Source organism: Suricata suricatta, chromosome 4, assembly GCF_006229205.1.
Source record: "Suricata suricatta isolate VVHF042 chromosome 4, meerkat_22Aug2017_6uvM2_HiC, whole genome shotgun sequence".
NCBI classification, from domain to species: domain Eukaryota; kingdom Metazoa; phylum Chordata; class Mammalia; order Carnivora; family Herpestidae; genus Suricata; species Suricata suricatta.
Genome location: NC_043703.1, coordinates 90,751,359 through 90,775,792, shown reverse-complemented (window position 1 = coordinate 90,775,792; position 24,434 = coordinate 90,751,359). Strand labels below are relative to the sequence as shown.

Genomic DNA, 24,434 nt, shown 5'->3' with positions numbered 1-24,434 from the left:
TCGCTTATTTCAACTTACTAAAGATATGGGTATGCACTGTAAGTGGAAACATTTCTACTATTCATATGCAGATGAATTTCATTCTAGCTCAGAAACATTTGGAAAATTGACATAGCATGTGACTTCAAGCTATTAAATGTTAGTGATACCATCTTAGAAAAACACAATGACTTTCAACATGCGACAGTCTGTGTCTCAAGTCAAAAATGGACAGTGATGTGTAACACAAATTACATAACAAATTTCTATTACTATTGCGGAATATGCGGTTTCTTCCCACCAAGTCAGTGATGTCTGAGATTATACGGTTCGCCATTAATTCAAAAGGAGCTCTTTCTCTCCTTCTAAGACAGGTTCTTCATAAACATGCTGAAAATTCCGTCCTTAAGAGTGCTGGGCCCACATGCACTGCGGTGATCAGGTACTTTGCTGTCCACTCAGAGGCCGCTCATCAATTTCGGTGTTCCTGGGGTCAGCATGCTTATTTGAAGCTGGGTAAGGTATATTAGGGCAGACATATTTTATAATGGAAGTGGAAGAACACAGAGTGAATGACTTTCCTGGTTAATGACAGCAATCATGCTTACTCCAAAGTGAACTTGGCTAGCAGGCACACACATTCATTGGTCCAGAAGGCCTCTTAAAGGCTATTTCACCTTGGAAATGATCTCGGTTACTACCAATTCATGTAGTTTTGGTCTGCTTACTAATAACATATCTCCTTAAATTTACCTGAGGTTAAAAAGTTAAAATGAGTATGTCAGAATCCTTGGAAGTGCTGATTAAAAATGCAGATTACGGCACACCATTCCAGACCCATTGATTCAGGATCTCTGGGTGTGAGGACTCAAAAATAAATAACATGCACATTCTTAAGTTTATTTATTTATTTTGAGGGGCAGAGAGAGAATCCCAAGCAGAGTCTACACTGTCTGCACAGAATCTGATGCGGGGCTCAATCTCACGGGATCATGACCTGAGTCAAGATCAAGAGCCACTTAACAGACTGAGCCACCCAGGAGCTCCGGGAATGTGCATTTTAAACAGGTACTTCAGTGGCTCAGTCAGTTGAGACTCTTGGGATTGGGTCGTGATGCCAGGATTGTGGGATTGAGCCCCCATTGGGCTTCATGTGGAGCTTGCTTGGGATTCTCTCTCTCTCTCTCTCTCTCTCTCTCTCTCTCTCTCTCTCTCTCTCTCTCCTCTCTCCCCCTCCGCCCCCCCAGCCCTCCTCGTGCGCACGCAAGCGCTCTCTCCCTCTCTCTCTCAAATAAAAAGTTTAAATAGGTGCTTCAGGTGCTTCTTTCTTGTGCATGTGTTTCAGAGTTAAATGATGGTACCTGACCATCACGTGACCCTGATTCTGGTCTCCTATCAGACACACCTGAGAACTCCTTCAAGAAGGAATGTGTCTGATATGAATGCTTAAACTCACACCTGTAGCTGTTATACTAAAGGCTCTTGCTTTCATAGACCTTAAACCATGTAAGTAGAAACCTATAAATGCTGAACTGAGTATATACTAGGTAAACATACTAGAGGCAGGCAGAAAATTTTTTATTTAAAAAAAAAATACCTCATGTAATTACACTTTTCTCCCTTTTAAAAGCCTTAAAAGTATCCAAGGAGTTGCACTAATAAAGGAAATTCCACTTTTCACTTAACAAATTAGACATCTTAACTTTCTTCACTTACTTTCATATTAGCTAATTAATAAAATAAACGTTATTGGTATTTGGGAAAGAAGAAATAAATATACTGTAGTTGAATTAGCTTCAAGAATCAAGCTCAATTTGTTTCCAGGACTTGGAAGAACTTCTTTTGTATTGTTCCAGTTCCTAAAACAAAAATATGCATTACTTGAAGAGAAAAGCTTTAAAAAGTAAACTAGACACCTTAAAGCTGCCTTAGTATTTTTTAGGTAGGACAGTATATCCTTTATGGTATTATCATTCTCAAAGTTTCTGGACAGTTATTCTGTAAATTCTTACAATTAGGATTTTCTAGAAATGTAGTCTTCAGACTTTCTGTGTAGTCTAAACAACACTTTAGAGAGGCACTCCTTCAAGACAAAATTACATACAAATTGTCTTTCAACTATTAAATGCATTTGTCATACTTTAAGTATTTAAAAGTGATCTCATTTTTTTGTTCCCTATTTGACTCTTGTCAAAAACTGGGTTGAAGTTAGGGCATTTAAAAAAATAGATACCCTTTGGCCCAATGCTTGCACCTTTCAAATAACAGAGAAGAGTGCAAGGATATAAACAGAAGGCTGTTTACTGCACTGTGTATACTGGCGCCCGCGTGGAAACAACGTTCCCAGGAAGGACATTAAAGGGCATTCACACAGGGCTTCATGGGCATCCAGCAAAAATAACAGCAGTCCTATGCGCCACATGAAGGAAGCAGATAGGTGGAGAGAGGATAGGATACTTCCATTCTATGTTATATACTTCTGTATTTGAAGGGTCTTTTTCCCCACAAGTATATGTTACTTTTACAATTCAGAACCTAAGTTCCAGGTACCCTGCATGAGATGATTGCTCTGCAAAGGGATCATCCCTTAGGGGCCTGCCTCCGGGCCTCTTACATGTTGTTCCGTGCCTCCGTAACTGCACAACATAGATTATTCCAGATAAAAAGTGGTTACTCTGCAAGATAAGGCAATCACTGCCCTTTGGCTAACATAATTGAAGTTCACAGCTGCTATGAAAAGAAAATTCCATTCTTATTTTCAGAAAAATTGCAGACTGTCTCTTCCTTACCTGGACTCAAGTTGTTTCAATTTAAATGCTAAAAGTTTTAAAACTGAAGAAAGACTTTTGAAGAGTTTTATATCAGAACTCCAAAGCGGTCTTAACAGCTTGTTTTTTTTTTTTTTTTAAAGGAAATTAATTTGGTTCACCAGTTATCAAAGATTGTTCAAGGATGTTTAACTCTAAGTAATAAACAGTAATCAGTTATCTTGTTTTTAACTGGAAGCACTGAATTATTTTTACCAATGATAAGGGTGAGGACATTGCTTTAAGATTCTTTGCTAGAGATACCTCCCTTCTGTAGATAGCAAACGGAGAGAAGAATAGGACTGGTCATACAGGTCATGTCAGGGAAAATAATGACCAGTGTGACACACAAGTCACCACGTCCACAAGACCTTCAGTTACTGCTGTCATAGGAATTCAAAATATGATGCTTTAAGGAAGTGCAAGTTAAGATCTTCCTTATACTGCAATTCTTCATGGCTGCTTTAGGAAGCCATTTCATTTTATTTTTTTAACATTTATATTTATTTTTAAGACAGAGACCAAGCATGAGCAGGAAAGGGGCAGAGAGAGAGAGGGAGACACAGAATCAGAAGCAGGCTCCGGGCTCTGAGCTGTCAGCACAGAGACTGACATGGGGCTCGAACCCACAAACCGTGAGATATGACCTGAGCCCAAGTCAGACATGTAACTGACTGAGCCACCCAGGCACCCCGAGAGAGTCATTTTAAAAGTGAACAGAAAACAAAGATTTTCACCTTACCTCTTCAGAACCTCTAAAGTTTAGGGGTACCTGCTCAGTCAGTTGAGCATCCAACTTCGACTCCAGTCATGATCTCAGTTTGTGGGTTTGAGCCCTGCATCGGGCTCTGTGCTAACAGCTCAGAGCCTGAAGCCTGCTTCAGATTCTGTGTCTCCCTCTCTCTCTGCCCCTCCCCTGCTCATATTCTGTCTCTGTCTCTCTCTCTCTCTCTCTAAAAAATAAACATTAAAATAAAAAAAGATGTGGTATATACACAACAGAATATCAGCCATAAGACAGAATGAAATCTTGCCATTTGTGACAACATGGATGGAGCCAGAGTGTAATGCTAAGTGAAATAAGTCAGAGAAAGACAAATACTGTATGATTTCACTCATGTGGGATTTAAGAAACAAATGAACAAAGGAAAAAAAGAAACTGGGGCTCAGTGGTTAAGCGTTGGACTCTTGATTTCGGCCCAGGTCATGATCTCACAGTTTGTGAGACTGAACCCTGCATGGGGGCTCTCCAGTGACAGTGCAGAATCTGCTATGGATTCTCGCTCTCCCTCTCTCCATCCCTCCCCTGCTCACACTTACTCTTTCTCAAAATAAACAAACTGGAAAAAAAAAAAAAGACAGGCAAAGTGAAGAGTTTGAGGACAACTGGCTAGATTTTCACCTAATACAGACGAATTCTTTCGTAGGCTGTGTTAGCAGTGAAGAAGGACCGGTATTGGGAGGTTGTCTTCCAGCTCCACTCTACAAGTTCCTTTGGTTTTAGGACAGTTAGGGAAGGTGGATTACATGTGAAAAGTCATGATGCTGAGAAACACCCCAGCCCTTTTATAATACCTGTGTATACAGATGTAATAAAAGGGATCAAACTGTGCAATAAAGACAGATACTCTTACCAACAGCAGCAATTAAGTCATTGACTCCTAGATACTAATTCAGGGATGACTTCCAACTAATCTTTAGCCAAGCTGCACACATAATAAAGGTTACATGAGGTCATCTGTTCCTACAACATGCCTCTCCCTCTGCTACAGCAACAAAACTCTAAATACTCATGACATGCTTTTCAAAAGTCTTGTAGACTATGTTTAAATAAAATGTTTTACGCTCTTATTCCAGGGCCCCTGTGAAAGGCTAGTGCTGAGAAAAGGACTCTGGTCACTGCCCCAGTGGATGGCTGTGTTCAGGTTACCCTTGTGGCAGTGTGGTTGCCCAAGTGACACAGCTCTACAAATCCCACCGGAGAGGCTGTTAGGGCATTCCATTGATAGTGCTCACGTACGTAAGGTTGCATTCTGCACAATGTCTTGCTTTATCAAACCTTTTAAAAAGAGATCTGAGAAAATCCAAGCATTGGGTCATGATGAATTTACCAGCTTCTGCATTCTTAAATGATTTGTGCATCACAAACGGTGCTAGCTAGGCATATATGGAACTCGGTCTTTTTTTTCTTTCTTTTTTTTTTGAAACCGTTTGAGACACACACACAAAATCCGGAGCAGGCTCCAGCCTCTGAGCTGTCAGCACAGAGCCCCACACGGGGCTGGAACCCACAAACCAGGAGATCATGACCTGAGCCGAAGTCAGATGCTTAACCAACTCAGCCACCCAGATGTCCCATTTAGTCTCTATTTTTAATCACTTTTCTGGGAGATTGTGTGCTTTTAGACTAGATAGTCTTGAAATTTTCTGGTACCAGAAAAGCTTAAGAATGTCTGAATGTTCTAAGAAATACAAAACCTTTTAAATAATCCTACAAACAAAAGCATATTATGAAAGCGTCTCCCTAGCAGCAAGGTATGGATCCATCACTACCCCTCTTCAACATAAACTGGAGAACCCCAAAAACAGTATATGAACATTACATCATGTCTGATGCTGGAATGACAGGTGGTTTAAATTCCTTCTTTGTGCACATCAGAATTTTTTTTTTTTATAGAGTCAAGATGTCCTGTTTCAATTTTTTTAAATTATTTTTTTTGAGAGAGAGTGTGTGAGCAGGGTTGGGAGCAAGAGAGAGAGACACACACATAGAATTTGAAGCAGGATCCAGGCTCTGAGCTGTCAGTACAGTGCCCAATGTGGGGCTCAAACTCATGAACTGTGAGATCATGATTTGAGCCAAAGTCAAATGCTTAACCAACTGAGCTACCCAGGCGCCCCTCAATAATTTTAAAAGTAAAATACAAACATTAAATAAATTGAGAAAAATGTATGGAATTCCAGATGTATTATGTGATAAAACTCAAGATTCAATAAGATAAGTGTTTAGGATCATACCTGATCCTTCTGAATTCTCATTTCATCAACTTCTCTCTCAGCATACTGAGGGTCTCTTGCAGGGTCCTTGGTATCTTTTAGTGTGTTGATACTCTGAAATTACAGTCAAATCATTTCATGTCCAAACCTCCAGTGACTACTGCCTTTGGGGCCCATTCAAATTCTACCAGGCCCTCCCTCTCCCGCCCTCTCCTTCCAGCCACTGTCTCTCCCTCTCCAGCAGTCTGAGAGCTGCATTTGAAAGTGGAGTGGGAGCTATGCCTTGCCCACCAGTGCCTTGGCACATATTTGATTTTTGAGCATATGAGTGGAAAACAAAGTAATCATAATAGGCTCTTTGGAACACTTCCCAATAACTTGAATAGTGCAAAAAGTCTTGCTTTAAAAGAATTAGAAATAAGGGCACCTGGGTGGCTCAGTTGGTTGAGCATCCGACTTCAGTTCAGGTCATGATCTCACAGTTTGTGGGTTCAAGCCCTGCTTCAGGCTCTGTTCTGACAGCTAGCTCAGAGCCTGGAGCCTGCTTCCGATTCTGTGTCCCCCTCTGTCTGCCCCTCCCCTTCTCAGGATCTGTCTCTGTCTCTTGAAAATAAATGAATGTTTTAAAAAAATTAGAAATATATACCTTTGGTGGAAAGACCCTTTCATACGCTTTTTTCCACAATTCTATTGGTGAATGGGCATGGAGCTTTCCAATGTCATTATCAGGAACAGGAGGAGGTCCTAAAATTGAAAGTTGTATTCCAAGTGACTGCACTGATTAAAACTTGACAAACTATCAATAAAGCAGAGGACACTCAGAAAGTATAAATCCTAGATCAGTCATTTCCCTTCTCCCTAATATAGCCACTATTAAAATTTACCCCAACACAGTTTAGAAAGACCGCCTGCACCAGATTTTAGCACCAGAGGAAGAGAAGACAGAGTAATGAGTCAACTGTGATTCTCTTTCCTCACCCTTACATTGCTGTCCGGCAAAAATACTGAGGTTGATATTCTCATGTGTTTGTGAATTTGTATGTAAACACACTCTTTCTTACATGCTTCTCATTAGAATGCAAATTGGGACAAGTGATTCAGGGAGGTAATTTGGCATTACTACCTACCATGTAAATACAGAAAAGGCCATATGCTATTACTCAGAAACCCCAGTTTTTGGTGTTTAATATAGAAACACCTGCACACATGTATAACAAATTTCACAGTATTAATTTCACACTGCACCATCATTTGTGTTAGTGAAAAATTGGTCACAACCAAATGTCCTTCAATAAAGGCATAGTAAACTAATTATTATGCACAGTCATGCTCTGTAACTGTATCCACCAGTCAAGATACCAAAGAGACCTAGCTGTAGCACTAGTGTGGAAAAACCACTAACATATTGAGTAGAAAAGGAAACTTTCAAAGTGATAGCTAGAGAATGATACAATTGTGTTAAACAAATTTTTTTCTACCTCATTCACATATATAGAAAATGGTCCAGAACACAGTGAACTTCTTATATGTACTATTTTAACATTTTATAATGAGCATGCCTTTATGTATTGATTATATAATTTGAAAAATTGCTGTCATGTCTTGGCAGTTGTCAGTCTATAATCTGAGATTTCTAATTCTTTCTCTTCTAGCACCTACATTACTAATGTTTCAGGACCTCTTGACCACTTTGGTGGGAAAGACACTGTTGTGATCCACCAATCTTATTCAGCTTTCCTAAGTATTTGTCCCCGTGTGTGTGTGTGTTAAGTTCTATACAATTATATCACCTTTGCAGGTAAATGTGCCCACGACCACAGTCAAGACACTCACTGTACAGAGCCATCGTCCCAGGGTCCCGTGTGCTGGCCTTTTATAACCACACCACTCTCTTCCCAGTCTCTTCTACCTCCCCACCTGCGGTCCTGGCCCTAACCTCTGATAACCATTAGTCTTCCCTCCATGTCTAACAGTTTTTTCATTACAAGAATTTTTAAGTAAATAGAATCCTATTGTGTAGAACCTTTCCTGGTTGGCTTTATTTTTCATTCAGTATGCACCTGGATTGATCCAAATGATTGTGCGTATCAATAGTTTGTTCCTCCGTATCGCTGAGTAGTAGTCTACATATGGACGTACCACATACCAGAGTACATCGTTTTAAACAACATCTCTGGTTGTTTCTAGTTTGGTGTTATTACAAACGAAGCCACTGTGAACATCTGTGTACAGATTGCAATATGAACACAGGTTTTAATTTCTCTTAGATAAATACCCAATAATGCAATTTCTAGGTCATATGGTAGGTGCATGTTTAGATTTATAAGAAATTGTCAAACTGTTTTCAAGAGTGGCTACACCATTTGACATTCCCACCAGCAATGTGTGAGCACCTAATTTCTCTGTATCCTTGCCATCATTTGGTGTTACTACTTTTTGCTATTCTGATTAGCAAAGTGTGGTTTCATTTTGCATTTCCGTAATGATTAAAGATATTAAGCATCTTTTCATATACTTATTTGCCATTTGTATATACTCTTTGGTGAGATGCCTGCTCATGTCTTTTGCCTATTTTCTAGTTGGATTTTGGTTTTGCCCTTAAGTTCTTATATATTCTAGATACTAGTCCTTTGTCAAATATGTAGTTGAAAATATTTTCTCCCAGAAAGTGGCATGTCTTATCTTTTCAAGTGGGATTTAAAAAAAATTTTTTTATGTTCTTTATTTTTGAGAAACAGAGACAGTGGGAATAGGAGAGGGTCAGAGAGAGAGGGAGATACAGAATGTGAAGTAGGCTTCAGGCTCTGAGCTAGCTGTCAGCACAGAGCCTGAGGCGGGGCTCGAACCCACGACCCACATGATCATGACCTGAGCCGAAGCTGGACGCTTAACTGACTGAGCCACCCAGGCGCCCCTCAAGTGGGATTTTAAAGAGCAAAAATTTTTAATTTTGATGAGGTCTAAGCTCTATGATTTATTTTTAATTTACATTCAAGTTAGTTAGCATATAGTGCAATAATTTCAGTAGAATCCAGTGATTCATCCCCTATATATAACACCCAGTGCTCATCCCAACAACTGTCCTTCTTAATGCCCTTTGCCCATTTAGCCCATCCCCCCATCCACAACCCCTCCAGCGACCCTCAGTTTATAATCTGTATTTAAGAATCTCATGTTTTGCCCCCTTCCTGTTTTTATATTATTTTTCCTTCCTTTCCCTTACGTTTATCTGAGTTGTATCTTAAATTCCACATATGAGTGAAGTCATATATTTGTCTTTCTCTGACTAATTTCGCTTAGCATAATACACATTAGTTCCATCCAGGTTTTGCAAATGGCAAGATTTCATTCTTTTTTTTATCAGGGAGTAATACTGCATTGTATACATATGTACCACATCTTCTTTACCCATTTATCTGTTGGTAAGCTCCATGGTTTTAAATCCAGTCATTCTCATTCCTTGTCTGACTTCCAACTACTTATAGCGGCGTTAGCTAGCAGTACATACCGTGATTCTCACTGCTAATGAAATTAAGTTGATCTTAATGATAGTTCTAAAAACAGGCTTTGTGATCACTCATTAACCATCTCTATTTTCATTCCTGAATCTCCTCACAAAGATCTACATTTGAAGTCCAGTCAACTTTAGTGTGTAATAGGTGATGGGAAATAAAAAAGAAAATGACCTACTAGAGCATTAAAACCAAACTTCTAGCTCCAGAGTAGAAAATGTTGCAAGGGCCCAAACCTCCACAACGAAAATAGCTTCTGTTGGAAAATAAGGAGCTTGATTATATAAACTCTTAAAACTATTTTCGCTTCATGAGCCTAACCTGTCCATAAGTTTAGGAAATACAGTCCACTATTTGAAGCAAGCTATTTTCATAATGAGGAATTAAAATATACATAATACAACTGTGTCTTCTTTTGGTTTATTCCAACACTTGAATCTCATATTTTTCATCACTGCCCATAACATATAGCTTTAAATTCCTGACCACTCTGTTTCTGGTTTTCTTCCTCACCCAACAAGCTAAAATTTACAAGTACCTGGGAATCAGCAAAGGAAAGGAAATACATGCAAATTTTTTTAGTGAACTAGGAATCCAAAACCAATCTCTTATGTGGCAACATTTCTTCCATCCCAAATATGTCAATGTGATGCAGGTTGCATCAATACCAGGTATACAAATAAATACATAAGAAATAACAGCAATGATAATGAAATCAGAAATGGTGGTATGTTGGAGATGAAGTGAACATAGGGTAGGATAAAATCAATAAGCAATTAAAAAAAAGATTGAATGATCTTAATAAGTTCACCAACCTATTTGACTTAAAGAATCCAATCCTGCTGTGATAAACAGTGGTTTATTCTGATCCACACATATTGATTTGCTACACGGATAAGAAGAAAAAGAGAGTCTAATTTAGTTTAGCAATCGAATATCCTGCCATGCTCTACTGTACATACAAGAGCCAAGTTTTAGATCTAACCACTGGTGAGAGAGCACACTGCCCTGAAATGATTGAGTGAGTAGCAATTTAAATTATTTCAAAAATGCAAGTGACAGACCCAAATTACATTAAATGAAAACCAAGGAAGGGAGCAAGTTTAAGAAAAATATACATACTACAATTATCAGTTCAATTTCTAGAGTCAATATAAGAAAATGATAATACAGGGAAAGCTACTAAGATGAGAGAAGAAAAGTAAAAGAAATCAGGGAAACAAGTACAATAATGTCATGATTTTATTCTAATCTTTAGGCATTACATAACATTTTAGTTATATTTGAGAAATATTTAAATAACATAAGAAAAAAGAAATAATATGAAATTATTTCTTTAAGAATAGTCATCTAGGGGCACTTTCCTATCAAGAAACAAAAGCCTGATATGAGCAATATTCAGAGGAGATTATTATTGGCAAAAAATAATAAAAAGATAAAAATACATTTTAACAGTACCTTCTGTCAATGCCAAATGCTAACTGGTTGATAACTCCACGTATTTTTAGTAGTAGAGCTTCTGATTTACTGGTAAACTTAAAAAAAAATCAGTAAAATAAATTATATACTCTGCTTTCAAGTCACAGAAACAGGTAAAATAAATATGGCTTTGAACAAGTGCAAACTGCAAGCACAATTACCATTTATTTGCCCAACACACACTTGTGTCTGAGCAGACAGAAAACCTGAATAAAAGAAAATAAAGAAGTCTCAATACATTTTAACTCTTCAAGTTTTATGAGTGCATGATCCTGAAGGGACTGGGGTTTTTGCACTAATCATTTCAGCCCCTCCCACATATGATCATGACTATTGCCCAAACACAATCTGGTTGGTAGAAAATAGAAGGTACACGCCATAAGTAACTTTTCCATCCCAGGTCTTCCAAAAAACCAACATGGTGACTACAGACTAATTCAACAATACTGATAGTCATTAAAATGATCCCTTAACTTTTCAGAATTGCCTTTGAGCCTGCGAAACAAGTTCCGCTCATTCTCAGGGGTGGTGTATAACTAGGGTGACCATAACCAGAACACCTGAGAATGAAAGGGGTGGGTATTCTTAACAATTAAGCTGAGACATCAGGTGAAAATCAGGACATGTGGTTACCCTAAAATCTTTTAAGACTAGATTTGATTTTTGGAAATACCATAAGTTACTCAGTCAAATTAGAATAGTTAACGTGCATGCAAGTGGGAAAAACAACCTTGAACCAAATGATACGGAATTTTAGAAGGCAAAGAAATCAATTTTCAGGATAAGATTCATTCTGGATTAAGAACAGGCTCCCGGGCAAAGTATTTATTCATGTGAATATATAAAATGTAATACACTGACTTTTCAAAATTGAAATAATTTTAATACTTCCTTTGAAAGAAAGTTTAAAAGTATGAAAAACTAACTGAATTTTTAAAACACAACTTCATGAGGATGATCATGATCATGCAGAATATGTTCCTTGTGCGGAAAGGAAACTACCTCATCACAAACGTATTTCATAGAACTGCAGGGCTGGGCGGACATGAGAAGTTTTCTGACTCAACTTCTCCATCTGCTGCATCAATTGCCATGAAACATCCTCCCCCAACAGCTGGAGAGCCTCTGCTTGTATAAACTCAATGGGAACTCATTACCTCCCAAAGCATTCCATTTTCAGATAATGGGAGGATTAGAGAGTTCTTTGATCTAAACTCTACTGATTCCTTATTCTTGGCTCTAAGAGAGCAAAGAATATACCTGTCCCCTCTTCCATGGAACAGTTCTTCAAATATTTAAAAAGCATTTTATCACATTCTAGATGACAGAACATTTTATACCCTCCTCTTGTATCACATTTTTAAATCTCAAGCCATCCTGGCAGCTCGCCACTGAATCTGGTCCTACCTCTCAATGTTTTTCTATTTTTATTTTATTTATTTATTTTTTTAAATGTTTTTATTTATTTTTGAGAGAGATGTGGCATGAGCAGGGGAGGGGCAGAGAGAGAGGGAGACACAGATAACGAAGCAGGCTCCAGGCTCTGAGCTGTCAGCACAGAGCCCGATGCGAGGCTCGAACCCACAAACTGTGAGATCATGACCTGAGCCGAAGCCAGATGCTTAACTGACTGAGCCACCCACTCTATTTTTATTTTGAATAATTTTATTAGATTGCACATAATAGTGAATCAAGTTCCTTGACTGAACTATCAAGGATCTGGCAATCTTATAAAGCAGCCCCAAAATGTCTCTCTCAAATAGAGGGTAGGGGATGAGTGGAAGTGAAACTGAAAGATGGGGCTTTGTAACTATGGCTACTCTCTTCTTGGTCTGCAAAGCTAGACAAGATTTCTGGTTCTCTGTGGTCTAGAAGTGCTCCTCTAATCCAACTCTCACCCCTCAGGCTTACTGAAAGCTGAGATGAAGCCCTTTTCAAATCTGTTCCCTAGAAGACCCTGATGATTTAGGGCCATCTAGGCCTGCTGGGTCCTGGGTTGGTCTGACTTTACCTAAATTTGTATCCTTCAAGACCAGACTGGGCCCTGACTGATCATCAAGTGTGATCTGTTCCTGAAGAAAGAGATTTCCCTCAGCTAACGAACCAGAACTGTGGGGCTTTATCTTGTGGTAAAAATAAGGAACTACAAGCAAGATCCATGGTCTTCGCTTCTGTATCCTGGAAGAGTTATTCATTTTAAATTCCCCTATCTTTCTGAAATAGTAAAAATGAGTGTTTCTAGGGTGCCTGGCTGGCTCAGTCAGTAGAGCACGTGACTCTCGATTTCAGGGTTGTGAGCTGGGCCCGCACTGGGTGTAGAGAGGACTTAAAAAATGAGGGCGGGGGGTAGCTGGGTGGCTCAGTTGGTTGTGTCTGACTCTTGGTTTTGGCTCAGGTCATATCACAATTTCAGTGCTGGGGTCTGCACTGGCAGCCCAGAGCCTGCTTGGGATTCTCTCTCTCCTTGTCTGTCCCTCCCCTGCTTGTGCTCGCTCGCTCAATCTCTCTCTCTCGCATAATAAATAAAAACTTAAAAAGAAATTAGAGGGACCTGGGTGGCTCAGTCGGTTAAGTGTCTGACTACTGATTTCAGCTCAGGTCATGGTCTCACGGTTTGTGGGATCAAGACCCACATCAGGCTCAGGGCTGACAGCATGGAGCCTGTTTGGGATTCTGTCTTTCCCTCGCTCTCTTCCCTCTCCCCCACTCGTGCCCACACACACTCTCTTTCAAAATAAATAACCTTTTAAAAAAAACTTTAAAAAAGAATATTTCCAAAGTACTCTGTCAATTTAATATGTAAGCAGATACAGTATAAACATAAATGGTACTGAGTTTTAAGAAAATACACACTGCAATTTATTTGGAGTATTCTGAAAAGTATAAAATGTTACTCTTAGTCATAATATCTTAGCCATGAAGGCAAGGGGCTACCCCATATTATCTCCAGCTTCCCCTGAGCACTTTCATTTAGGGGGAAGAAGAAATAGACATAAAAAGAAATAAAGTGCTTTTATATCTTGGTGCATTACAGGACATCCTTTATCCTCTGGCCCCGCTGTGGAGCACGGTGATGACGGTTCTCACAATAAGCAACCTGTATTGAGGAGCGCTCTGGCTCAGGCACGGTGCTGAGCAGGTCACGTTACTTTTTTTTTACCGTCACAACAACCCTATGAAGAAGACACTATTTTTGTCTTTTAGCCTGTTGGAGACTGAGGCTTACGTGAGATTAGGAGACCAGTCTGAGGTCACATCTAGAAAGTGGCTGCTCTGAGATTCAAACCCAGGTAGCAAGACTCCTGAGTTCATGGTTTTTAACTTCTTCAACAAACAGCGGTGCTTTTTATTTTTTAGTTTAAAAAAGAATATATTGTTAAAGGGGTTTTTCTGTCTCTTTTCTCTTAAAAGACTACGGATTCTCATTCTTAAGAAACTAAAATTTAATAAATTAATAGCCAGTTTATCTCTTTAAGAGTGACTAGGGCTTATGGGCATAAGCAACTGCCCCAGAGACATGGCAGGCCATCTAGCAGTGGGTGTTCTACAAATACAGTATCAAACACCGTAACAGGAGGGTTTGGCGGCAATGGGAAAGGAAAGGAGGGGATTATGTGCATTAGTAAAAGCATTCGTATTTTGTTTATAGGTTATTGCCAGGCTGGTTTCCATAGAGCACCCAGTGCTCATCCCCACAAGTGCCCTCCTCCATGCCCATCAGCCCCCTTCCCCTCTCCCCCTCCCCCATTAACCCTGTTTGTTCTCAGTATCTACGAGTGTCTTGTGGTTTGCCTCCCTCCCTCTCCTTAACTATTTTTCCCCCTTCCCCTCCCCCGTGGTCCTCTGTTCAGTTTCTCCTGTTCCACATATGAGTGAAAATATACATATCTGTCCTTCTCTGCCTGACTTATTTCACTTAGCATGACACCCTCGAGTTCCATCCACATTGCTAAAAACGGCCAGATTTCATTTTCTCACTGCCAGTAGAAAAGCATTAGTACTTATAACTGTTCATCAAGTTGCTAATCTTTCTAAATTCGGTGCTGTCTTCTCAAGTCAAAGGGTAGGAAGGGTACAAACCATTAATGATGCTCCATAATAATGTGCAACAAACCGAAGTGTCTTGCATATAACTTTTCTCTTCTCAGAGTCAAAATCCTGAAGAAATACATTATTAAAAAGAAAAAACAAGTTGAGAGAATTAAATATCTGTAGCAGGAAGGTACAAATTATTAAGTGTGGAAAGAGGATTTTTAAAATTTTGGAATGTACTCTGAGGAGTAGGATTCCATTACCTTGAGATTTGTTTCTATAGAGTTGGACAATAGCCACAGCCTTGTAGAACTATATATAGCTATCAGATCCTCCCTTGTTTAAACATGTAGCTCAACAGAATTTAGATACAAGCACACATTTTATAGTGTGGAATACCCTAGGGATTCTCTGACAAGCCAAGATAAGAAGAAACCAATTTTCTACTTTCTTCAATTTAAAAGTTGGGGAGTAAGTCCTATCCCTCAGTGACTGGGTGAAAGATTCAGTTTCTCAGTCTACTTTATCCCCACTCTACTGCCTTATCCCTTCCACAATATTTATTGTTCTTTACATGCTTTCACTTTCCCAACTATATCCTCTTTTCCAAAATTTTTAAGATGTGTGACTCCTTGACCTCTCCCTCCCAGAGCCATTTTTCTCATCTCATGATTTTTGCTCCTGTCCCATAAAGCCTGGGTGTGCATACACAACCGCCGTAACGAGAAGTGGAAAAGCTTACCTGAAAAATATCGTATTTACTTCCAATCATGACCAGAGGTATTAGAAATGGGTCGACTAATTCACGATCCTGTTAACAAACATATTTCATTGATTTATTATAATTGTTTAGGACTATGTATTCAGCAAATTCTATTTACTTCCAAAAATATACCATTTTAGTCTCTTCATAGATGTTGACTTTGTTTGCTTGACATGTCCCAATATTTAACTTTTCCTAAGTTCTATTTCTCAAGTGTAAAACTAGAACTGGCAGTTCCCTAAGTTACCATGATATTTACTATGTTCTGTACTTCCATTTTCTGAAATAACATGCCATCTTCCCATTTTTATTTCTTACTATTTGTTACTTACCTTTTGTTGCTATAGCATTTACACTGCATAGATGCGAACCATAAACAGTTGCTTTTGTCCTGATATTCATGATGTAAAAGACATTCCTACCAACCCTGGGCAGTGTCAAATATGGCTGTGGGTTTTCCAGAAGATGATATTCATGACTGTCTTTAAAGGACCTGTGTTACCATCACTGCACCTTTGTAATTTTATTAGTTGTCAGAGATCAAAAGACGTGGAATATGTGACAGACACTAAATGGATGTAGAACGGGGGGTGCCGAGGAAGGCCGTTAAAACTCTACTTGTTTAAATGTGTGGCTTCATCCAGTCTTTGCCAGGTGACTTTTTGTACAGTCTGCTTTTTTATCTTCATTTCATAGAGATTATAAAATCAATATCAAACCACTACTTCAAACCCCTGTTCCTTTGATTGGTATAATACGCCATAACACTCACGGTGCATGTCTAACAAGAAGACATAAGACATCTTTTTCCTTGTTTTGCTCTCACTGAGGTTTTATTAAATTGCTATAATTTTCCAGTGAACAAGTTCATCTACATCAAATGAATTTCCAATCATGCATAAAAATCTCAGGAAGTTATCTGCAATGTTATCTTTAACTATGTGCTGGGCACTAAGGATCCCGGGAATAATCCCAACAGCAACTCACTGGATGGTCCTTCTGCATATTATTCCATATCCTCTGTCTCATTTCAGAAGCTGCTTTAGAATTTGTCTTCCCCAGTTTCATTATCATTTTATCTACATGGCTTTTCGTGGCTTGCAACAGATTTTCCATGGTGGGCCAAAGGTCATTAGGTTTTGAAAGATCCAAAACAAGAACAATAGAAAATGTCCTAAAAAACAAAAACATCTCTTAAAGAAGACTCAAAATAATTAGTTTTGAAACCCTTTTACTGAAAGTTATTATCTAAGAACACTATAGCTTAAGGATAAAATAACACAGCAATTTTCTAAGGAAACACACACACCCCCTCCAAAGAAATGTTTATTTTTTATTTTTGAGAGAGAGTGTGAGCAGAGGAAGGGCAGAGAGAGGGGGACAGAGGATCTGAAGTGAGCTCTGTGCTGACGGCAGTTAGCCTGATGCGGGGCTCAAACTCACAAACAGTGAGGTCATGACCTGAGCAGAAATGGGACTCTCAACTGAGCCACCCACGTGCCTCCAAAATTACAGACTTATTTATTCCAGTGCTTTTCTCTATGGTATTTAAGTGTTACAACCAATAGTAGCACTGAAGGTTTTGTTTGTACTACTAATAATCCACTTCAAACAATCTGCAAGCAGTTGTGTTCAACAATGTCATGTTTAGATCCAATTTTACCATATGCACTAGAGAAGGGAAGCAAAAATAGTAACAGCAGCAGCAACAGCACACAATTAGGTGAAGAAGAACAGATTTACTGATGGACTCAGCCAGGGGATTACATCATTTATGTGATCTTCCAATGGCCCTTCCTAGAAGATGTTATGATGTCCATCCTATGGATTACAAATCTGAGGCACAGGTTCATATAATCAGTAAATTGTAGAGCTGCAGAGATCCAAAGCCACATGCGCTGCTGCCATACTGCGGTGCATCTCAGAAAGCACAGCGCTGACCACCACACATACCACTGCCATCACCATGTGAATCTGTACTTGTGTTCATGCAAGCCAAACATAAACCAAACTCAGCAACAACAAAGCAGTTTAAAAATGGGCAAAGGACTCAAACAGACATTTCTCCAACAAAGCTATACAGATGGCCATCAACATATGAAAAGATGCCCTGTATTCCTAATGATTACAGGCATGCAAATCAAAACCGCAATGAGATGCCACTTCATACCCATTAGGATAGCTATGATAAACCCAAACCAAAATAGAATGACAATGACAAGTGTCGGTAAGGATACAGAGAAACTGGGGGCACCCAGGTGGCTCAGTCGGTTAAGCATTTGGTTCAGGTCATGATCTCATGGTTCATGGGTTTGAGCCCCATGTCGGACTCTGTACTGACAGTGCAGAGCCTGCTTGGGATTTTTTCTCTCCCTCTCTCTGCTCCTCTCATACTCACATTCTCTCTCTCTCTCTCTCTCTCTGTCTCTCTCTCTCTGTCTCTCTCTCTAAATAAATAAATAAATACTTTAAAAAAGGATATAGAGAAATTGAAGCCCGTGTGCATTGCTGGTGGGAATGTAAAATGTAAAGTCCTCCTGTGTTAAACAGAATGCTGTTCCTCAAAAAACTAAACACAGAATTACCATGTGATTCAGCAATTCCACTTTCAGGTGTATTTGAAACCAGGGACTCAAACAGAGCTCACAGCAGCACGACTCACAGTAGCCAAAAGATGGAAAAGACCCAAGTATCCATCCACGATGAATGCAGTGACATAATGTGTTATATACACACAATAGAGTATCAGTGGAATATCCTTACAAAGGAAAGAAATTCTAACACAGGCTAGGACATGGGTGACCCTGGAAGACATTACGCAAAGTGAAATGAGCCAGGCTCAAAGGACAAGTACTGCATGATTTCATTTACAGGAGGTACCTAGAGTGGCCAAATTCATGGAGACAGAAAGTATAAAGGTGATTGCCAAGGGCTGGGGAAAAGGAAAGTAGAGAGTATGTCATGGGGACAAAGTTTCAGTTCAGGAAGATGGAAAAGTTCTGGAGACGGATGGTGGTGATGATTGCACATCAGTGCCGATATACATAATGCCAATAAACTGCACACTTAAAAACGGCTAAAATGATAAATGTTATGATATTTTATCAAGAGTAAATCTAGGAGTATTTCAGAAAATGGTCATAGTAAATAGGGAGAGCCATAATCATGGGCCAATGTATCCTTGATCAACAGGGCAAACATCCTGCTAATAGATATAGCAAGGAATTATAACACATGTTATTTTATAATATTGTCAGTTATTTTGCTTAGTTTGAGCAAACCAGCTATTTTGTGTAATTCAAGCGAAACAGTACTTCACTATAGGTGTCACTTCAGAAGTCTTTTAGACAGTAATTATCAAGATTTTCTATAAAATTAGTGTGCCGTTAACTTGTCCAGCCAATCCTATCCACCTCACCTTAACAAATTCATAACAGCTTTGCTTGACTATAACAAATTACATATATATATTTTTAAAGGTAAGGAAATTAATTTTACTTCAGAGATTTGGTATAGTTCAATGCTTTAAAAAACCTGACTGTGGTTTCACTTTAGCAAATGGCAGCTCATTTGTTTTATGAGTGTAGTTGACACAGGATGTCACATAAGTTTCGGGTGTACAACTTAGTGACTGACAAGTGTCTACATGATGCTATGCTCACCACGAGTGTAGCCGCCATCTGTCCCAACACATCGCTAACACAATATCATTCCCCGTGTCTCTTATGCTGCGCCTTTTACCCCTGTGACGTGCTCATTCCATGACTGGAGGCCGGTATCCCGCACCCCTTTCCCCCTGTGCCCAGCCCCTACCCACTTCCCCTCTGGCAACCTTCAGTCTTTTCTCTAAATTTATAGGTCTGATTCTGCTTTGGGTTTATTATTTTTTAAATTCCATTTATGAGTGGAATCCTATGGTATTTGTCTTTATCTAATTTATTTCACTTGGCACAGTACCCTCTTGGTCCATCCATATTGTCTCAAATAGCACGACCTCATCCTTAAAAAAAGGTTTTTTTTTTAAAAAGCTTAACAGCTCTTTAAACAGGGAATGAAACCACAGGAAATGCTCCATTACAAATGGTCTAAAGCCTGTTCAATATATTTATAATTATTCTATGAACAATCATTTTAAAGGTAAACAGCATCTAATCGCATTTGGCAAGATTATTTTTCTCAAGTTGCTAAGCTTTGTCCAACACAAGGAAGTTAATTATGTGTCTAATTGATTCCAGTCACAAAACACTCTTGAGATTTGCAACTACATTAGGAGTCAAAAATGTTCTTCATGAATTTCTTAATCACTTAGCAACCTACTTTGGATGCAGGCCTGCTGCTCCCCTTCTCTGTTCATCATAACCTTGACCTGCCCTCTCTCCTAAAGCAAGCTGTGGCTACCATGGGGTTCTAGGGAATGAAAAAGACCCAAGAACTCACAAAATGAGGCATTAAAGAAGCTATGCAGGGGCGGCTCTGTTGGTTGGGCCTCTGACTTTGGCTTAGGTCATGATCTTGTGGTTTGTGAGTTCGAGCCCCATGTCAGGCTCTGTGCTGACAGCTCTGATCCTGGAGCCTGCTTGGGATTCTGTGTCTCACTCTCTCTCTGCCCCTCCCCTGCTGATGCTCTCTCTCTCAAAAATAAACAAACATCTAAAAAAAAGTAAAAAATTAAAAAAAATAAAGAAGCTGGGCAAAAATGTGGCATCCTGCAGAAACCCGAATTTCCACAAGTCTGTCAGGTGCAAAGCCTCCTGGGCCAGAGGAGGGGAGTGAGATCATGTGACAAGGTGATGTGACAAAGTCGGGGCCAGAACTGGAGCCAGCTCAGAACCCAGATGAGAGCAGTCATCTGCATCCCTCTCCACCTCGGCCACACCGGCTGGTGGCTGGCGGCTCTGGGGCCTCAGCAGCCCTCTCCTGCCAGCCCTCCCCCACAGCACCAGCAGTGCTCCCAACTCCCGCGTGGCCTCAATGACTTGTCTCTGTTAAAGGAAGACTAATGAAAATCTATAGAGCTGAACACTTCATGTTTCTGAAAAATTATGTCAGGGGCATATGGTGGTTACAAATGAAAAACAAAGATGTAAACATATATACAAAACATCCAAATCTGGACAAAGTATATTTATAATGTCATTTTTTAGAGTTTACATATTTGAGAGAGAGAAAGAAAGCGTGCACGTGCATGTGGGAGGCACGGGGGCCGTGGGGGAGAGAGAGAGTCCTAAGCAGGCTCTGTGCTCAGGGTAGGGCCCGAGGTGGGGCTTAATCTCAGAAACTGTGAGATCACAACCGGAGCCAAAACCAAGAGTCAGATGCTTAACTGACTAACCTGCCCAGGCGCCCCTGCATAAAGCATATTTATAAATGCTAAAAACACAGAAAGAAGTACCTCGGTATGTTAACAGTGGTTATTTTTCAGGTGATTACAAGCACTCTGACTTTCCTCATACCTTTCAGTGTTTTTCCAAGATTTCTAAATGAACAAATGTGGTGCTACTTTCATAATAAGTAAAAGACAGTAAACTGCATTTCTTTAAAAAAAAATCACTGAACAAATAAAGCCAACGTTATCTGTACCCAACTAGCTATGGAAAAACAACTGTTGTGTTAACCAGAAATAACTCCATACCCTAAAGATCTAAGGGGCTGAAATGTAACAAGTAATTGTGCAGCCCTTTGTATTTGGTCCAGGCAGCAGCAATGGTTTGTCTTCAACTCTGACAAGAGTAAGATCTTTCAGATGTAAAAATCTGTGTTTTCGTTGGCTGAGACGCATTCCCAGGAACATTGTGAGAAATGTCACAATTTTCCACATCAAGATTTGGCCAACATGTGGAAGTCATTGTTAGGAAACACCACCAAAGGGTTTGAGGTTTTTCCCCCAGTTTCTATTTCTTTTAGGTCAGCAAACAGACATTCTCTCTCCACAAACTCACTGTTCCCTTGGGTGAAGCCTTAACAGTACTAATTAGAAGTGAATTCAAAGGTAGACTTACGATGTCCAGCTGAAGAAAAAACTCAGGGTTGAATGAACTTACACTTGGATGGGTATTCAGAAGAAGGAAGCTTTTCAAGTTCATGTTTGCCAAGTGAACTCATTGCTCAAGTGTTATTGGACATGCTTTGTTTGTTTGCAGGCTTGCGAAATACGTTACTAGCGGGGAGGCCAGCTGTCAGCACAGGCCAGACCCTGGTTCCTTTGAAAGCATTCACTTGAAGTGCATAGAAAGAGTGTGTCCACCTTCACCAACAGAAACCTGGCCCCCCAATTCTGAGTCCTCAAAGCCTGCACGTACTCATCCTACTCTGACTCACTTACCGCAAGGTGTCACTGGTGATGGGTGTGCTGATTAAGTCCAGTAAAGAGGTCCCTCCACCTAGTTCCCAGAAGTGAGCAATATCTTTTGGCTGGGAAAAAAAAAAACCAGGTATTTTTCATATTAAATTCTTTAAATCTTTTTTGAATTTTAAACACTTCTTATACCTCATGAACATCAGTCAGTAATGATTATGGATACAAAATATCGTAGTCCTCAACAAACCTGTTCCTGGCAGTCAAAACTTCCCCTTTCCCTATCCCGGCCCTCAAAATGCACCACAACATCCATTCCAAAAAACAAAGGTGAAATATTTGTTTTAATTTTTTTTCTGTTTTTTTTTTTTTTTTTTTTTGAGAGACAGAGAGAGACAGAGCATGAGCAGGGGAGGGGCAGAGAGAGAGGGAGACACGGAATCTGAAGACAGGTTCTAGGCTCTGAGCGGTCAGCACCCAGCCTGATGCGGGGCTCAAACACACGAACCATGAGATCATGACCTGAGCTGAAGCCGGACATTTAACCGACTGAGCCATCCAGGCACCCCACGAAGGTGAAATATTAACACGGGAGGTGGGGAACACGAAGAGACTGAATGACGGCTTCCCAATTCTTTAAGTATGAAGGGACTGGAAGGGCGAGGCAGCCGCACGGCTTGGGAAGAAGGCCGTCCACACCACGACAGCCTTCTTGGGCGACTAGCTAATGGGGCCTCTGCTTCGGGCCTGCTGCCGGGGAGCCTTTGGGAACAGCACGCCCGAGGGAGGAGGTAAGTGCTTCCATCTAGAACGCAGGGAACATGAAATCTGAGAAAGACACGAATCTTCCAGAATGAAAAGCCCAACTTGCTAACACAGTTTGGAGAAAATAGGTGGAGGGGAAAAAGGCATCTTTTTTTTTAATAGATCTGTTGCCATGAACTTGGAAGAGACAGTCATTAAAGCAAGTTTTAAGTGAATACATAGATTTTTCACAAATTATCATCTCATAATCGCTAAAATTGTTTTGCCGCTGCTATCTGAGTATTTGCCGTTGACACCTGAATCATTCACGTTTGTAGGGGAGAGAGTTTTGCGCTGGAAAACCCCCCTTCACAGTCTGATGAAGGGCAGTTCTTGGAGCTCCTCTTTCGCCACAGTGACGGGGTGGAAGTGGCCTCGGAGTTTCCAATGGAAAGGGCAATCTCATCTCGAGGTCATCACTCATGTCAAAATTCACGTGAGTCCCAAATTCTCATGCATCTCAATATGTTAATGTTTTCTCTTTTCTTTTTAATCTCACAGTTTTAATAACCCACTCCCACCGGCTTATCAGGAAAGCAGCAACATGCAGTGTTAGCTCTTACCTAACGATCAAACATCTGGACCAAATCAATCTGTAAAACTGCCTGTGTGCTGGAAGCAGTGGGCCTCTATTATAGAGGATGGTTCCTCCCTACTCCTAACTCTATTTACCAAATTACCTCCTTTCGTGTGAGAACCCCACAAGAGGATTCCATTTTGGATTTTTTTTTTTAACCTTCTAACATATACCATGCATGCTCCTTCTGTTCGGAATAGTCTCCAACTTTTCCTCTGGAGACACTCATGCAAGTGAAAGTAGGATTATAATGAATTAGGGCCTCGATCTCAAACACTATTACTAACTTGAAGATATATTTGTTGGCAATGACAAAGAATGAAATCTGGCCATTCGTAGCAACAACGTGGATGGACCTCGAGGGTGTCATGCTAAGTGAAATAAGTCAGGCAGAGAAGGACAGATACCATATGTTTGCACTCATAAGTGGAAGAGGAGAAACCTAACAGGGGACCATGGGGAGGGGAAGGGGGAAAAACAGTTGGGGGGAGAGAGAGGGAGGCAAACCATGAGAGACTCTTGAATACTGAGAACAAACTGAGGGCTGAAGGGGGAGGGGGAAGGGGGGTGATGGTCATGGCGGGGCAGCACTTGTTGGGATGAACACTGGGTGTTATATGGAAACCAACTTGACAATAAACTATAAAAGGAAAAAGATGTTTGTAAGAATGCTAAGAATTTGGACTTTGAGTAGTTCATTTTCATAAATATTCTACAAGTCAAATTCATATTTTTAGCAGATTTTGGGGAGACAGGATGTAACTCACAATATTATTCCCACGTGAAAGAAGGAAAAAGTCACATTAACACAATTAATATGAAAATATGTCCAAAAACTGTACAATAAGGTTACAAAGGAATCTTATTCCAGCATTTTAAGACACAACAAATGAGATGGCTAAATTATTTTCCTATCAGGCTGCCTTCATGTCTGTTGTCTTCATGAAGAGTACACAGCCGGGAGTGCACACGGGACAGGTTTCCTGATTACAGAGAAGACGGAAATATACGAAAAGTCAGCACCGCTGCTTCCCCACCCACACACAGCAAGATGAATTACGACACTCACTATATTATGTCCTTTTGCTCTTCTTCCATACGTATATTCCAGAGCTAGGGTTGGTTTTGGTGGCTCGTCCCTGCACAGTAAAGACAGATAGTATTACCGTCACGGGTTTTTTTTTTTTTT

General features: G+C 40.0%; 1 protein-coding gene across 4 annotated transcripts in view; it reads right to left on the bottom strand.

The window, feature by feature from the left end:
- Positions 1-1,536: 1,536 nt before the first annotated feature.
- DYNC2LI1 (dynein cytoplasmic 2 light intermediate chain 1) overlaps positions 1,537-24,434 on the bottom strand; it is a 38,762-nt gene continuing 15,864 nt past the window's right edge. For all 4 annotated transcript variants that reach the window (XM_029937267.1, XM_029937269.1, XM_029937266.1 and 1 more), the window contains 10 exons: positions 24,315-24,384; positions 21,892-21,980; positions 16,557-16,743; positions 15,549-15,617; positions 14,855-14,932; positions 10,754-10,830; positions 10,111-10,181; positions 6,430-6,527; positions 5,805-5,897; positions 1,537-1,838 (listed from right to left, as the gene is read on the bottom strand). In XM_029937267.1, the coding sequence (XP_029793127.1) occupies positions 1,776-1,838; positions 5,805-5,897; positions 6,430-6,527; positions 10,111-10,181; positions 10,754-10,830; positions 14,855-14,932; positions 15,549-15,617; positions 16,557-16,743; positions 21,892-21,980; positions 24,315-24,384 (895 nt within the window). In that variant the 3' untranslated portion in view covers positions 1,537-1,775. The remainder of the gene's footprint in view (positions 1,839-5,804; positions 5,898-6,429; positions 6,528-10,110; positions 10,182-10,753; positions 10,831-14,854; positions 14,933-15,548; positions 15,618-16,556; positions 16,744-21,891; positions 21,981-24,314; positions 24,385-24,434) is intronic.